The following is a 15,859-nucleotide window of genomic DNA, read 5'->3' on the forward strand; positions in this document are numbered from 1 at the left end:
GATTGGGATTGATGGAATGATGAGAGAAAAGTGTCTGTGCTTCTTCTGTCTTCAGCATCTCTTAAGTTCTTGTCCTTTTTTTTTCCATTTCAGAACATCTGCAAGAACTGTGGCGGCATCTTCTGCGAGGCCTGTTCTGTGAACGAGCTGCCTCTCCCATCTAGTATTAACCCTGAGCGTGTCTGCAATCCCTGTCATGAGCAGCTCATCCAGCAGTATTCGACCAGTCCCTTGTAGGGGTCGGGTTATAGAGAGAGGTGACCAAAAACTGGCTGTAGCTAATGCTGATGGCTTCTGGAATTGTTTGGGGGAATGTGGAGAGAAGACACTTGCCTGTGTTCTTTGGAGGTCAGAGGAGAAGCAGCTTCATGGTGTTTACGGTCTCTTGTGACGAAGTCTGAGCCTTCCCTGTACAAAAGTCTGCCGGCTCTCGGGCCTGTGCTGGCGCTGGGTGGGGAGAGCTGCTCCGGGAATGTCCCCTAGTTACCCCTGAGATGTGCCCGAGTGGCCTCAGCACAGTGAGAGCACAGAGCCCTTGCCCAAAAAGTAGAGCCGCCCGTGCAAGCTGGGAACGGTCTCGTGCTCAAGCGTGTGGTGTGAGCGCACGCTGCGGCTCAGCGAAGGCGCACGAAAGCAGGACAGGGGAGCGTTTAGTCCTTTTGCTGCACTTGAAATGCTATTTCCCCTTCCCTGGTTGCTTTGACAATCCGGCTCAGCCTCACTAGGGCAGCAGAGGAGGGCCAGGTGAGGCCAATAAACACTTCCCCATGCAGGTCTCTGGCTCAGCCCTCTGGCCACGGGCTCACTATGCAGATCAGTCTCAAAACCCCCAAGCAAGCTGTGAAAGTTCCCCTTTATTTTAGGGTGGAGGGTTGTAGGTGGCTCTGAGGCATGCACTGACAGCCTGATCTAGCGTGGAAGCGCCTTAGGGCATCTCCAACCTTCCCCTGACCCTCACTGTGACTTTGGGGCTACAGCACAGCCCTCAGAGGATGCGCTCCCTGTCCTGGGGTGGTAACTGGGGAATCCCATTCCTCCCATACTGCTACTCTAAACCCTCATCACCTCACAGAGGGTTTAGGGACACTTGGATCCACCTCTTCCCCTTGTGCACATGCAGAAATTGTTGTGGAAACCTGGAATTTCACATAGGGTTTGTAGTTTGATGACAATGAAGGTGAGATGAAACGGGAATGCTTTTCACCCACTAGAGATTCTACTTTGAAACACAGCTTAATGATGTTTCACAGTTCATGTGGTACTTTTTGTTGCCATTACCTCAAGCGGTTCTGTGTTACTCCAAAGTGCAGCAGCAGCTTCTTCCTGCAGCATGTGACATGTCACAGTTGGGTTTGGGATGCTGGGTACTAGAAGCCTACTTCAGCCTGTAAGACCACAGAATGTTTGTAGCACGTAGACAGCTGATGTATTTATTTATATGTGAGAAATGTGTTTGGTTTAGTACAGATGTTGTTAGGGGTTAGTTCAATTCCTCTGAGGGGATTCTCTGTTCGTTAGACCGTCTGGGCCTGTGCTAGGAAGCACGTGGGAGCTGGTCATTTCCATGATCAGGGCTAGTTAGAACTGGGAATTCCTCTAGTTCCCTCTGAGCCTCGGCGTGTTCAGCCACCCCAGTTCTCCAGCTCCTCTCAGTGCCCTCGGGAGCCAGAGCCCTTCACAAGGGGGCAAATTGAAATCCTTTTTCTGCTCTTTATTTCCTCCTCCCACCCTTGGGGTGGTTCTATTTCCTTCCTACCGCCCCTTAGAGTAGTTGTAAAGTGTCGAAACATGAAGGGCTTAGAGGTGAAGTGTGGGCACCCCACTTTGCAGGGTGAGCCCCCAGAAATGAAGGGAAAGGATACAGAAGTCGGCATTTTGTTTACATTCTGTACATGTGAGATATTGAATTCCTGCACCCCAACCCAGTGGGACTCATCCCCCAAGGAGAAAATGAGACCTGAGGAATTTCCACGAAAGAGGATTCAACTGGAAACAGGGCACTTAATGCAAATCCTTCTAATGCTGGCTTGTCCAGCATTCCAGCTTGGAAGTGACAGCTCTGTGTGTGACCTGGAGCCACCTTTTGACTGTCCTGGTGGGAGCAGCCACCACTCCACTTGCTCCAAGTGAAGGCCGTGACTGTTCATGTGAAGAGCAGGATGGCTCTTCGGCAGCTCCTCTGCTGTGACACATGATCACTACGCGCAGGGTGGCTGGAACCCTTCAGCATCCGGCGCTGGTGGCCGTAATGGAGACGTGTTTAGAATGGCCAGAGCAAGACAGCGCTCACTGCTGGTCTCGGCACTTGCCCGTCCCTGTGGCCCCTGAAGGTCTCCCAGTACAGGACGTCAGGCCTCGGGGGGGGCTGTGCCTTTGGGCATGTTTGCTCAGGTACTGCTTGTTGTACCAGCGGGGTTGGAATTGGGGCAGTTACTTTTGTTCCCCACGGTAATAAAAACATTATCACCTGTATGGCACGTCCTGAGTGCTCTCTGCCCACATCAAAGTGCTTCAAAACCTGTCACAGATGGCAGGTGCTTACAAAGACCGAGAGCAGGGTGGTGGGAGGGATGAGGGTATCGGCTACACTCCCCAGTGCACCTGCTGCCCGCTGTATGGGGACACAGAATCGCTCTGGTTTTAATTGTCAATACTGGCAGTTTATTCTGCTGCCTCCTGCAGCGTTGGCCGTTCCCCCAGGACAGCCACCTTTGCAACAGCCACTCTCCCCAACGTACGTTAACAATTTATTTCTACACAGCACTGAACACGATTTACAGTTTATCCTTGTTCACTGAGCAGCAGCGGCACTCGTACTCTGATCTTTACGCTCATACCCCCGGAATGTGTTCACTTGGGCCTAAAAGGGGAGAGGAAAAAGCAACATCAGTACCTGCCTGAGGGGGAGCTGGTGCCATTACAGCAGCAGCAGCTGCCTGACCCACACCCCCAGTGCCCAGCAGGGGCACCCAACCCAGGCCTCCTGCTTTACTCATCAGTGGCAAGGGGAGAGATGGTTTCTGTGCAAAAACACCCAACCCACCCAAAAGCTATCGGGCACAAAACCCCTCCTCCCCGCACCCCCCCCCCCCCCCAAACACTGCAACCTGTTGTGCTGAATGAAACCATGTGGCCCTGTTTGGGAAAGCAAACCCAAAGGATGTAACTGTGCCCCTCTCTGCTGTGTGTAATAGTAAGCAGGAGCTGCCCCAGCTGAAACGGTGCTTGCTGTCCATCCCCAGGCCTTGAAAGCACTTTGCTGCCTTTCCACTTCCCTGCCAGGGAGTACTTGCACATCCCTGCCCCTGAACCTTTACTCAGTCGCACGAGCAGAGTCCTGAGGGGAGGAGGAAAACCAGAAGCTGTGGCTGCAGAGGGGCCTACTGCTGCACAGCTGTGCAGGGTGGGTGCAGCACAGCAGCCTCTGCTAGCTCCAGCCCTACCCTCAGTACCTGCTGCTGCCCCTTTCCCACAGGGCCGTTACAGGGAGCTGGATGCCCGGCCTGAATGGTGACGAGCCCCTTCACCACTCTCCACTGCAGGCTTTAAGCTAGCTGACATCCACAGCATCAGAAAGATGGAGCCTGAGGGGTATTCCCAAACATGGGCCAGGAACGAGAGGAGGGATGTGCTTACCAAATCCAAGGCCGTGCCACTGTCGCTAGCAGTTGTCTTTTGCCTTTGGATGTTTGTTCAGGAATAATTCAACAGCATTGCACTCTGGAGAGAGATGAGAGCAGCAGTCCCTGGTCAGTGGCTTTTGTGTTACAGTGCTGGGGTTTTGGGGCAAAGCCAATATATTGTAGGGTAACTGGGAACTCCTGCATGTAAGCTGATCCTTTCATGCAGGGTGCCAGCAGAAGCCTGACAAGTTGTGCCAAACTATTCAAGGATCTGAGTCTTGGGGTTTTAAGACCCTGCCCCGCCCTTTACTTACGTAGCTGTGACCCCTCCTTAGCCATTGCAGACAATGCATCCTCATGGCTCTCAAAATGCACTTCTGCTTCTCCTGTGGCATCTCCATCGGAGTTGTATTCTACCATGATCCTCGTGGGCTTCAGTGGAGCAAAAAACTGGAAAGAAGGAAAAAGGAGAGTTTGGTGAGAAACAAAGGAGCAGTGATGCACCCTATTCCCGAGAAACCAATGAGCTCACTCATAAAGCCAGTCCAGCTGCTGGGGAGCCTGAGCTCCTGAGCAGGGAACACCCCTGGCACTGGGGTGATGCTGAGGCACACCCAGGTCACTGGTCCTGTGGTGTGCAGCCTTACGGCCTCTGTAAGCTCCTGGCCGAGTCATTCCTGACCAGAACAAATTCTCTCTCACAGCACACACGTCATGTAGGCACCACAGTCAGGACGTGGGGGTAGCCTCACTCTCTGCCACTGCACACTTGTCGAAGTAAAAGTGGTCCTAAGGAGGTTCTCAAGTGCTGGTACAATCCGCTCTTCAGAAGCCCAGCTAAGGGCATAATGGCCCAGCATTGCTCAGCCCACTCTGTGTAGAGGGGAGCACATTGCTGCACCAGGGAGCCTGGAACCCTCAGCAAGGGCCAGCTCACAGTTCCACAGCCCTGGAGACCGACACGCATGCAATACAAATCCGAAGTCACTTCCCCTGTAAGGACTAAGCAAAGGTTTGCACTGGTAATGATGGTGACAGTCTCATGGTTACTCACATTTATTATGTCTTGGGCACTAGACTGGGGAGGAAAACCCCTCACGTGGACAAAGGGCGGAGGTGATGAGAGGTTCCCAGCTTCTGAAACGTGCCCGGAGCTTTCTCTTTCTTCCCTGCACAATCCTGTGGAACAGAGAAAAAAACCCCACCATTTATCGCTTAAAATTAAGACCCCCCTCACGTGAAAGCTGTGGCCACGCAGGGTCACACTCACAGCAGGGGATCAGGGTAAAATGAAGAGGCCTCAAAGAACACACGCCATGGGGAGGGACTCACTGTTCTCTCCTTCAGCGCTGGAGCCTCCAGCATTGTTCAATCCCCTCTCTTCAGACACGGACTCGTGTTCGTGTCTCGCTCTGGGGTAGGTCACCACCTGCTTGTAGTAAGGCACGTGTCTCTGCATCTGATGCTTTCTACTCACGTACACTTCTATGTACCTAGAGTGCAGAGGAAAGGGATACATGGCACATCTTGTGCTCCATGAGGAACTCGAGGTTTTGAGAAAGGACCTTCAGGATGTTCTCCTCCCTCAGCTCTGCTCACGAGCTGTAAGAGCCACGGCATGGCAAGCAATGGTTCTTAAGCAGAGTTATGTTTGTGAAAGCCCTTTTCACCTCACAGTGACAGCCACGCTCCTCTCCGCGCCCACCCACTGGAGGCAGCTTGCCAGGTGGGACAGGACAAAGTTTAGCTTACAGCCTGATACACAGTTCTTGTCGAAGTAGTATTAGTCACTTGGAGGCCAAAATGCTGCTTTGTCACAGAAACACACGTGTGTTTCCCCTGAAAAATGTTTCCTCTTTCAGTAGCACATCCCTTCTGAGCAGCCCTGTACGTGCCACCGTTCTCCCCTCAACCTGCTCTATCCCCATCTCTGAGGACCCCAAAGTACACACGCCACCCAACCCCAAACAGGTTACCAAAACAGACGTAGAAGATGCACCTTCCAGTGGAGCCCTAAGATTTTACGTATTGCTATGACATTGGTGGCATGTGCATTAAAGTCAGGGGGTTAATACACCAATACGTAGAACAGTCTTAAGGGACTCCAGGCAGAGCCCGCTTACACCACAGGATGACAAAATCCCAACCAACAGCAAACCCTTATCTGCAGGTTTAATCAAAGTATAAAGCACTAACACCTTGCAGTTCACCTGTTCCCCCCAGAACCCCTTAACTCCGAGCTGCCTGTGCCAATCTTTCAGAGAACCAGCAACCAACCAGCTGGGCCTCACACAAATCTAACTACCAGCGTTCAACAGGGCATTTCTGCAGCTCCAAAGGGGTACAGGATGAAGAAGAGAGCACAGGCATCCAAGGCAGGCGGCTTTCCTCCCTTCCTAAGGAGAGTGGCTACAGGAGTGACGTAGCCCCACACTCAGGCCCTGCCTGGATAAAATTCACAGCCTGGGAAGAATGAACTGGAACAAGGTGGCAGCTGGTTTGGGAACCACTCTGGTTTGTGGCTCATCGCACAGGAACAGTGAGTCAGCTCAGCTCTTGTTCAGCGCTGGCCAAGGAAAAATTAATGGCAGACTGAGAATTAATTGGAGGGAAGTGTGTCAATTAATTCAATTACTGGGCACACCAACAGTGCAGCTGTTTGCCTTTAATAGGGGTGGGGGGACAAATACAAGGGGAACAGGAAATGAGGAAACAAAAGGAAGGTGGTGCAGTGTAGAAGTTGTCAGGTTTGGAGTGGCCTTTTGCCATCTTGTGTCCAGGAAAGCAAATTTAATGAGTTTTAAAAGGAAAACCAGAAACCTCAGCGGGCTAAAAGCAATTTTAGGTTTTTTTCTTGGCTGTAGCTTGGTGTTCTGGGAAGAAGCAGCGTGTGCTTCTGTGTGAGGGAGAGAAGTGTAGGGGCTGAGGGCTCTGGAGGAAAATGGATGAACAGGATTCCTGTGGAAGGAGGACAGCACAGGTGGGTGAGGGCACTGAAGAGGTAGATGACTGCATGATGTGGGCCAGCAGTGGAGGTTGGGAATGGGCTCAAGCTGGAGGTGAGCAGCAAGCTGAGCTGTGTATGGTGTGTTCGCTCTCTAACTGCGGATCCTGACTGTGCCTGTACTAGGCTGAAGGGAGGGGTGAGGGCTGCTAAACTGCAGAAACCACCAGGGACCCTGGTGGAAGTTTGGCATGGGTAAATGTCTGTGGGAGGTAAGGGATCCCTGTGCGCTGGTGGCTGGGCTGCTGGTGTCTGCCTGTCACTCCCTGCTCTGAATGCTATCACCCTGCCCTTCTGGGGATGAGACTGCCTCCAGGAGCACTGAAAAAATCCTGAGACCTTCTCCAACAGGCACCAAAGTACCCCCAAGCTACAAGCACTGAAGGTTCCTCTGCAGCACCAGAAGCCTGTAACAGGCTTCATTTTCTTCACTTCTGTCGTGGTTCTAAAGGAATCATGACCAGAGGAGATAACAGTTGGGTTACTTGGAGTATTTCAGAGGGTGTTATCAAAGAAGTGTTCTAAGTGAGTCTGACACCACTCTGAGAAAGATTTACCTATGATTCCTACTGAACTGTGCGTCTCAAGCCTGAGTTCTAGGCTTAAGGGCAACAAAGGCAGAGGCTTCCTCGACAATAATGTGTGGCATAGCTGTAGGTAAGCTGTTTCACCTAGTAAGAAGCAAGTTGTAAGTCACACAGCGCGCTTTATACCACATCTTTTTACCCTTGTGAAGTACCTACCTACTTCCCATATATTCCCTGTGTTGTAACAGAGCTTTAGATGCCATTGAAGGAGCTGCAAACTGCACAAAAGCTTCTCCTGTTCTTCTTTCTCCTCGGTAAACGAAAACTATGTCAGTTATTTTCAGACCTATGGTGTGGGGGAGAAAGAGACCTTTAGGTTGTAATGAACAGCTGCCATAGCTCAGATGTTTCTTCCCCGATGGGCTTTAATGAGCTAATTAGTTGTTCCGCAAAAAAGTGCTCACACTGACCTATGTACCTTCTGAGAAACTTTTAAACCTTACTGGAAGTAGATTTTCAGTAAGCTAGTCTTCACAGAAGGAATAATTCCCAATAATGAATCAACTTCAGGGTTCAAGTAACTAGGAAAGCACCAAGTAAATCCAAGATCTACACAAGGAAGTCTCAAGCACGAGTGTTCCTGAAGCTTTCTCTTACAGCAATTTTTCCTCATCTCTTTAAAACTGCGCTCAGATTTGTAGTATTTAAGTTTTTCTATCATACAGCAGCTTCCTGGGGTGCCTGTTATCCAGTAAACAGCTGTTATCTGACCCAACACAGAGCACACATGAGGCTGAGCTCCTACACTTGGCATTTCAGGAATGCTTTGTGTGTACCTTGGTCTGTGGCCCTGTTACCTTTCCAAAGGGTTGCCTCAAGCTCCTAAAAGAATGAAAATACTTGCTCCAAAATGTTGCTCTTGTTATCTCACTGGGGGAACTCTGCTACTAGATGCCTTCAACATAATAATCTACCAGTTACAAATGGAAAACTTCACTACTGGTGGATGTGTGATGGTTATGAGCCTTTGTGCTACAGGACTCTGCGTGTGCCGACCCCGAGCAGAAGGAGTTATGGGGGAAAGAACTGGTTTGGCTTAGTCTACGACTTCTAAATTGACATTTCCTTAGATACAAGTTTTTTTTGTGAAACCTAAAAAGGCTCCTTTGCTGATGAATGCAGGCAGCAGCCACTGGGTCGCTCCAGCACTGAGTGTGTGCACTGGGCAACAGTTGCTCAGCAGAGAACTGATGCACTTAACGTAACCATGAACAAGCCAGTAATAAAAACTTGTTGTTAAGGGTTATAACAGTGGCACTGTTATATGACCTGTCAGGGTTATACATCGGTGAGTATTTTACCGCTGCGTTCACTTGTACTTTACCTATCATGCAGGTTATTTTTCCCCCCTCTTGACCTGACCAACTCGGGCACTGACAGCAATCAAACTGCAGTTAACAGGATCTAGGTTCCTCCTCTTCCCTTCCCCCACCCTGTAAGAGCACTGCAAGCCCTGATCCTGGGTCAGACCCGCAGGAAGTCAAAGGTGCGAGAATGCCTTGCGGCCACATGCAGCTTCAGTTATTTCTGGCTGCAGAGAGACAGCAGCTCCTTACACCGGTCAAGGCTGCATGTGCTCTTCCTTTTCTCAGAGGAACAGTGGCCTCGCTAAGCATCAACTTGGAGAAGTAAAAGCTTCGAAACTGAAAAGTACAGACTGAGTTACCTGCGAAAAAATCTGCAATATCCTCCTCAGTGGAGCTGAACGGAAGGCCTCTGAGTAGTACAACTCCATCGTTTATGGCTTGTGACTCATCACGCAGATTTTGTAGTAAGCCTTCTACATCACTGTCGTGTACTTCAAAAACTGGAAGGAATGCAGGCACAGAACATGGCTTCTTACCCTTGCGGCACACAGAAGGTGGCACTCTGCAGACACTCAAGGCAGCTTTTGATCCTGGCAGAATTCTGTTTCTTTCCCCCCACCCTGTACTCCACAGTTCTGCCACAGTGTCCCCTGCTACACAAGTCACACCGCTTTTCATGTCCAGCATAGTAAGTTTTGGCTTCGGGGTGCCTTGCTGGCTAATCTAGGGCTCTGTTCTGCATCCCGCACCTCTCCCCACCAGCCCTCTTTGTTATTCAAGCTGTTCTAATAAACTTAATTGCAGGTTCCCCTCCAACGTAACTTACGTTGTTTCAAACGCACCTTTCACATAGCGTGGGCCCATATACCTCAGGTGCTTTTCCAGGGCTCTCTGGACATCTGCTTTGGACTCCAGCTCGATCAAGGCGTCCCCCCTGCGTCTCCCATCCCTGTTTAAGAGGAAGTGTATGCCGTTCTCACCGTTTCGAATTCTACAGCCTAGAAATCAAGGAACATACGATACAGAAACGTACGCGACTGCATCAAACGCGGGGGTCTTGCGGCTGCGGATGGAAACTGTGTACTCTGCACAGAGCTGTGCCCCTCCGCAGCGCAAGACACTGTCCTGAAACAAAGGATCAGAACCTCACGTTTCTAGTCTGAACTCAAACTCATGATGTTTATTGCAGGTAAGAAACAGATTTGCCACTCACTGGCTTCTGCAGCAGTGTAACTGCATAGTGTATATTCTCCTATTGTTGGCAAAGTTGATTGTTTCCGAGTTACCTGAAATCCAGAACTGATGCTATAGGCTCTCAGGGTCCATGTTCCTTTTCCCTAAGTCTTCAAAGTGACTTAACTTGGTTTGGCAGGTTATTAAACCACTTACAAACACGGATCTGACCATCTAGCCTGCTCTGAAAGGATGTGCCATAATATTACAGCATGGAGGGATCAGCCCCACAAAGATATGCATAAGCTTTTACAGGAACCACTTTGAATCGCATGAAACACCAATGGAGAAGGGCCAACCATGCTCAATTTAATATTAAATGCTGTAAGGATGAGTTTCAAGTCACTGTCCAGCAGTTTGGAAGCTGATTTTTCAGTTTATGTGTGTAAAATACGAAGAATACTCATATATTAGCAATAATGTATTAAAGACCACTTGTTCTCTGGCTGGTGGTCTTTACACTTTATTTCTGTTAACTACTCATTAAGTATTGGGTTCAATAATACCACGCTGAAGGGTTATACCTTCAAAAAAGTGAAGTACATCTTCCTCGGTGCAGGAGAAAGGGAATCCTTGCGCCCTGATGAGAAAGGCATTGTCCTGTTCTGCCTTCGGGGGCTCCTGTTCCTGCTCCGAGAGGTGACCTTCCTGAGACGGCGCATCTGTAACCTGCCGCGGAGAGGGAACCAAGCGCGCCGCTCAGAGGAAGAAGGGAGACCAGGAGCTCTCAGCAGAGGTGCGGAGCTGCCTCCAGCCCTTCGGGGTACCCAGAGGACGCCAGGAGGAGGGGCCGGCTGCTGCACATGGTCGCGGCTGGGGGTAAGGGCGCGGAGCCCCGGCGCCCTTCTCCACGTGTCTCCGGCCCCGCTGACGCTCCGCCGCCGCCCCGGCGGGACCCGGCCCTGTTCCCGCGCAACGGCCGCGACCGTCCCCGCTCGGTGCCGGGCAGCGGCCCCCCGGGATCCCCTCTGCCGGCAGCGCGCCGCCGCCATCTTAGGCCCCTACCTGGCTGTAGCTGCGGCTGGCGGCGCAGAGCCGAGCGGCAGCCCGCGGCGGGCCCAGCCCCGGCCCCAGGGCGGCAGCGGCGGCGCCGGGGAGGCCGCGGGCGATCGGCGGGCGCAGCCAGAGCGGCAGCGGCGGCCGGCGACCGAGTATCAGCGCGGCCAGGCCGCGACGCGCTGCGGTGACGGCCATGGGCGACGGGCGAGGGCTCCGCCTCCCCTTCCCAGGAGGCGCCGGCGGGGCGGAGCGGGGTGCCCCCTCTACCCGGGAAGCGCTTCCCGCGTATCCCGCCTTGCGGCGGCCTGGGAGGCTCTCGGGGTGGGCGGGTGGGGGTCTGCCTGTTCCCCGCTGCCTCCGTCCGCCGTGCTGATGGCCGGTACTCACCCCTGTGGCCAGGCCGCGGCTGCCGCTTCCTGGCCCGGAGAGCTCTAGGCGTGAGGAGGAGGCGAAAGGATGCTCCCAGCAGGCGGGCAGCGCGCTTGTCTCCTGGCCTGCGGGGCCGAGCAGAAAGCGGTCAGGCTCTGCGAGAAGCAGGTTGTTAGAGAGACGCTTGTTAGCTGACACGGGTGGGCAGGGAGCCACAAGTTATTCCCGGCTTAGGTCTATCCCTTTATACACCCTTCCCCTGTAGACTTTTCAAACAGAGCTGATTTTCTCCCCCTTGCTCCCATCCTAACTTGACAAGCTGAAATGCCAGAGGCCAAGCCTCGTTGCAAGGAACACACAGCTTGGAGGTGATCTGGAAAGAGTTCTGCTGTCACTTCTACGTTGAACTGGGATAGTGGAAAAGAGACGACACTGGCCTCTTGAGTGCACACATGGTCACTGTGAAGGTCATGCTGAACCCAGAACAATTTTTAGGATGAGGCACAAACAGGATGAGGAGAAAGCCAAAAAAAACCCAAACCACCCAAACCCAACTCAACAGTAGAGGAAGCTAAGGAGTCTGGAGGAGGAGGTATGTAGTCAGGTATCTGAGGGGTTGTTCAGAAAGGGTGTCCCAGGATGTCCTGGACTGTGGAGCCCAGAGTCTGGAAGACTGTGACAGTCACAACATGGAAGATTTTCTTCTCTTTGGCATCCTGTTCTAGTCTTGGGATTGCCAAGTAAGAGTTGCCATCTCAAGCCGTTGCAAAGTGCCACCCAAGGGTTTTTTTCAACAGAAGTCTTTAGACTTGTAGAACTGCCAACCCATGAGTTGTTTGGAATCCTTGAATGTGTCTTATCACCACACTGAAAATGTTAATGAGCTGGTTTAGGTCATCTTGTCATTTCTGGCATTTGCTTTTATATAGTAGCTTTTGTAACAAATTTTCATATGACAGACTATTACTTCGATAATAGCACATTCTTTTGCCAATAGCATTCTCAACTCTCTTGAATTTTCAAGGAAAATGACATACTGTACACCGTTTTGAAGGAATGTTGGCCTCTGCTCAAGAGGTTCACATTCCAGTTTTTCATGGTCTACATGTCAGGTCTCTCTTCAAAACCTTCTTTAAACAAGCAAACAGATTTTTATAAGAGAAAAAAATTAAGATAACTAGAGGAATTCATCTTGAACACTTACCTTTATCTAATGAGATTGGCTTTCATGCTTTAAGTGTAATTGAAGAAGCAGATCCACGAGTTTTAGTGACCAAGGGAATATTACATGCATTCTGCTCATAGGAACCATGCAGGGTGCAAGGAAGAGCCTCTTTAAGGGGTGCAAACCTTCCACCCATTTTTCCCTTAATGTTTGCTTCCTAGTACACTAAAAAATATCCCACTGCTTGTCTCACAGTTTGTCAGTCTCTGCAAATTACCTTTAGAGGGCACCATTTTGTTGGGCGTCTGCTGGCACTGAAGTTTTCCAGGAATCTTCAGAGCTTCCTTAGCAAATGTGAGGGATCAAAGCTTCTGCACCTATGATTGGAGAAAAACCACAACATCCTGGGACAATAGAATTTGCATTGATGCACTCGACAGAACTGTTGTTGAATAAAGTCTGCATATGAGAGGAAACCTGTTAGCATAGGTAAAACTAAAAAGACTCAGGAGATGCCCCTGCATGCTGTTGTTGACCAAGAAGTTAGATTTAGCTACTTTTGAAGGTGCCTTTTTCAATAACTAATGTTAAACAGACTGTTGTTAGGAATAATTAATACCAATTATTCTCTAATTTGATCAGAGAAAAAAGAAAAACCTTATGAGCTGATAGTAAAACAAGTGCTCATCTTATATTTGGCAACATTAGTTATCACTGTGCAGTCTGCCATGAAGAAAAAATTGCCCTTATATTCTGTTGTGGTATTTTCCAAAATTATTCATTTAGCCTTAAGCTACTTGAGCTGTGGGGCTTCCACCACTTTCCATGGAAGATGAGCCTGTTACAGAATTGCTTGTGTGCAACTATCTGCCATTCAGCAGAGTGCTTCCCCCAAGCGAGCCCACTGGCTCTGGAAAACAGAAAGGAGAGTGTAGTTTGCAGGGACCGTCCCTGCAGAGTGTCTGCACCATAACCACCACTGAGATCTGTGGAGCAGCCCTCCACAAAGGAATTTATTTCTTTCTGAGACACTGTTCCCAGAGTGTGTGACCGTTGTAGCAGGAATGACAGGTATCTGAGTGCCGCAGCGGTGCTGAAGGACACAGAAGGCCCAATTAATTATTCTCTCTGCAGTCCGGCAATATAGGCTGCTGAGCCATACTATCCAGCTCCAGAATCACAGGGATTGCCATGTAACAACCTCATAGTAGCTGTAATGTCTTCATGCATTGCACTTTTCCTAGAGAATAATTACCAAGTATATACTGCAGGTTCGATCTGCTGTTCAGACTTAAATGCTTCACTATGTTTATATCGTTAGTCCTCTAGGCATTGCTCGTTCAGAAATCAAATCCCTTAATGCACAAACAAGCATCTGATTAAAAAATGGATGGATGCTATCGTCTTAATCTCGAATGCTGGGAGAATGTTTGCAGAGCTCAGTATCTACATACTGTATTAGTAACACTGCAAACAATTTTATTATTTCTGATAACGTATGGATTAAGTTTTGTGGTCTTAATTTTTCAACTTTTTTTCCCCCCTCAGCTGGAATGTTCTGTGTTTACCGAGCTGTGCTGTGAAAGCCGGAAACTTCAGTTCAGGCCCCAAGTGCTTTGTCAGCTGGAGGGCCCTTTCAGAGTAAGTCTTTAAGCTCTACAGTATAATGGATAAACTGAAATGACAGACGTGAGGCCACGGGTGCCTTCACCGTGCCTTTCCTGGAGCAACTGAGTGGTTCGACTTACGTAAAACCGCAGCGTGCTGCCAGTCCCTTGTATCAGCGGTGGCTGAAGCGAGCGTTTCGTGCGACCCTTGGCCGTCCCAAACAGACCGATATTAATGTGAGGCATAAAATGTACACATTACATAAACCATTTCTCCTGACAGCCGCCCAGGCCAAGTATTTCCTACTGAGTGCTGCAGTAACAGGCATTTAATTTTAACTTGCCGCTAAAATAAAGTGTTCTGTGGGTAGAAGGAAGCGTAAGGGTGGGAATAGAGAGCCAACGTGAATCTGCCAGAAAGATCAGCAATATTTTTTTGAGTTTGATTTATGTAGCAAACTGAGTCTGACTATCATCTGTTAAAAAGTGTCCCGAGACCTGTTTCATGCCCATCTTTACTAATGTAGCCAAAAGGAAAATTGCAAAGGTCATTAGGTGCTTTTTAATTACACCTTTGCTGCCCAGTAAAACACTTTCTGGTGTCACAAAAGCCAGTAGCGTAATTTTAATTTACTTAGAAATGCACTGACCTGGCAGTCTGACTTGGTCTGAAGGACAATGCCAGAAAAACTGAAAATGCAGTTTCAGCATTATAAACCATGGGAGCAGCAGACGACTGTCAGTGTTGCCACGTAAGGTAGTACAGCTGACACCCGTTACGTGCCGTATGAAAACTTAATGCTGCCCGGGGTTGCACTGTTTCCATGTGCTGAATTTGCCTGATAATGAATATGAAAGTTGTGGGTTTTTTTCTCTGGCCTACCTGAAGCAGGGTGAGCTTTGTGGGGACTCAGGGCTCACACAATCCCGTCGGGGTAGGAGGGAAGCTCTCTGGGCTGTACTGCCTGTCCTGTGTGCTCTCTGAAATCCAGCTGGCTTCTTACTGACCTAAATGGAGGCAGATTTTTCATGTGAAATTACACTCTGAGGTTGTCATTTCTGCTGTAAAGAGCTGTCACTTGTATATGGCAAAGTCTACAGTCAAAGGTGTGGTTCTTTTCGGATAGAATATTTTCTTTTGAAGCATTCTGGATGCTGCTGCCTTTGTTTCCCCTGGAACACATTAACTGACCAAGACAAACCCTAAAATTAAGAGCCTTGTTCCTGGTTTGGGAACAGGAGGTAGGGATCCTCAGACCCCAAAACCACAGCCTGTAGCTGTCATCTAGTGTTGAATGAGCTGCTGGGCAGCGTCTGGGGTGCATCCCTGGGTTGTGCTTCATGGAACAACCCTCTTGCCTGGCAAAAGCATGTGTTCTGATAATTGTTGCCAGACAATGATGCAATTGTGCTTATTTGAAAACTTAGGCTGAAGTGGCAGCCTTGACTACGCTGTATGTGAAATTTCCACAAACAGGAGATTTGTGGCCTTTCTTCATTGACTGCTAAGACCAAACATTTGTGTCGAAATATTAAAAGCTACTTTTGAGACTTTTCTTCTAAAAGGGGTCAGACTATGGTGTGAGGAACGCAGATAAGGCCAGAGTTACAACCTCCCTATTCTTTTTATGACTATGGTGGCTGTCTGTGGGTTAGGAACCTGAACCCCTTTGTTGTGCACATGAGGGAGAAGGACAGATGGCCTAGACTTCTGGGTGGCATAAAGGATGAGCTTGGGCGTTTTGGTTCCCTGTCGCAATGTGCTAAGTGAACTGCTCTGTTGCTGAACCAGACAGGCTGTGCTCCATCCACAGTTAGGGCTGAAGGGGCATGAGTACTGGCAGGCCGCACTCTCCAGCACTTTTCAGTTTCCACACACCCGCCCCCCTGCTCCATTTGGTAGGTAACCTGAGGCGTGTCACTGCCAGGACTACCTAAAGCCTGCCAGAGTCCTTTATGTCATGC

At 49.8% G+C, this 15,859-nt stretch overlaps 2 protein-coding genes across 2 annotated transcripts in view; one reads left to right on the plus strand and one right to left on the minus strand.

Annotated features, from left to right (window-relative positions):
* Positions 1-877, plus strand: part of RUFY3 (RUN and FYVE domain containing 3) — a gene marked incomplete at both ends in the record, with an annotated part of 42,116 nt that extends 41,239 nt beyond the window's left edge. Inside the window, one exon of the mRNA XM_084263620.1 lies at positions 94-877. Coding sequence (XP_084119746.1) covers positions 94-237 — 144 coding nt within the window. The remainder of the gene's footprint in view (positions 1-93) is intronic.
* Positions 878-2,638: 1,761 nt separating this feature from the next.
* GRSF1 (G-rich RNA sequence binding factor 1) lies at positions 2,639-10,961 on the minus strand. The gene is made up of 10 exons (XM_084263821.1): positions 10,760-10,961; positions 10,279-10,423; positions 9,364-9,519; positions 8,881-9,021; positions 7,371-7,500; positions 4,956-5,116; positions 4,678-4,802; positions 3,938-4,073; positions 3,637-3,720; positions 2,639-2,860 (listed from the first exon to the last, which is right to left on the minus strand). The coding sequence occupies exons 1-9, from the start codon at positions 10,946-10,948 to the stop codon at positions 3,662-3,664; spliced, it is 1,242 nt and encodes a 413-aa protein (XP_084119947.1). The 5' UTR covers positions 10,949-10,961; the 3' UTR covers positions 2,639-2,860; positions 3,637-3,661.
* Between the last annotated feature and the right edge of the window lie 4,898 nt (positions 10,962-15,859).

The sequence above is a fragment of the Gallinula chloropus genome (genome assembly GCF_964237585.1).
Source record: "Gallinula chloropus genome assembly, chromosome: 4".
In the NCBI taxonomy this organism is placed as follows: domain Eukaryota; kingdom Metazoa; phylum Chordata; class Aves; order Gruiformes; family Rallidae; genus Gallinula; species Gallinula chloropus.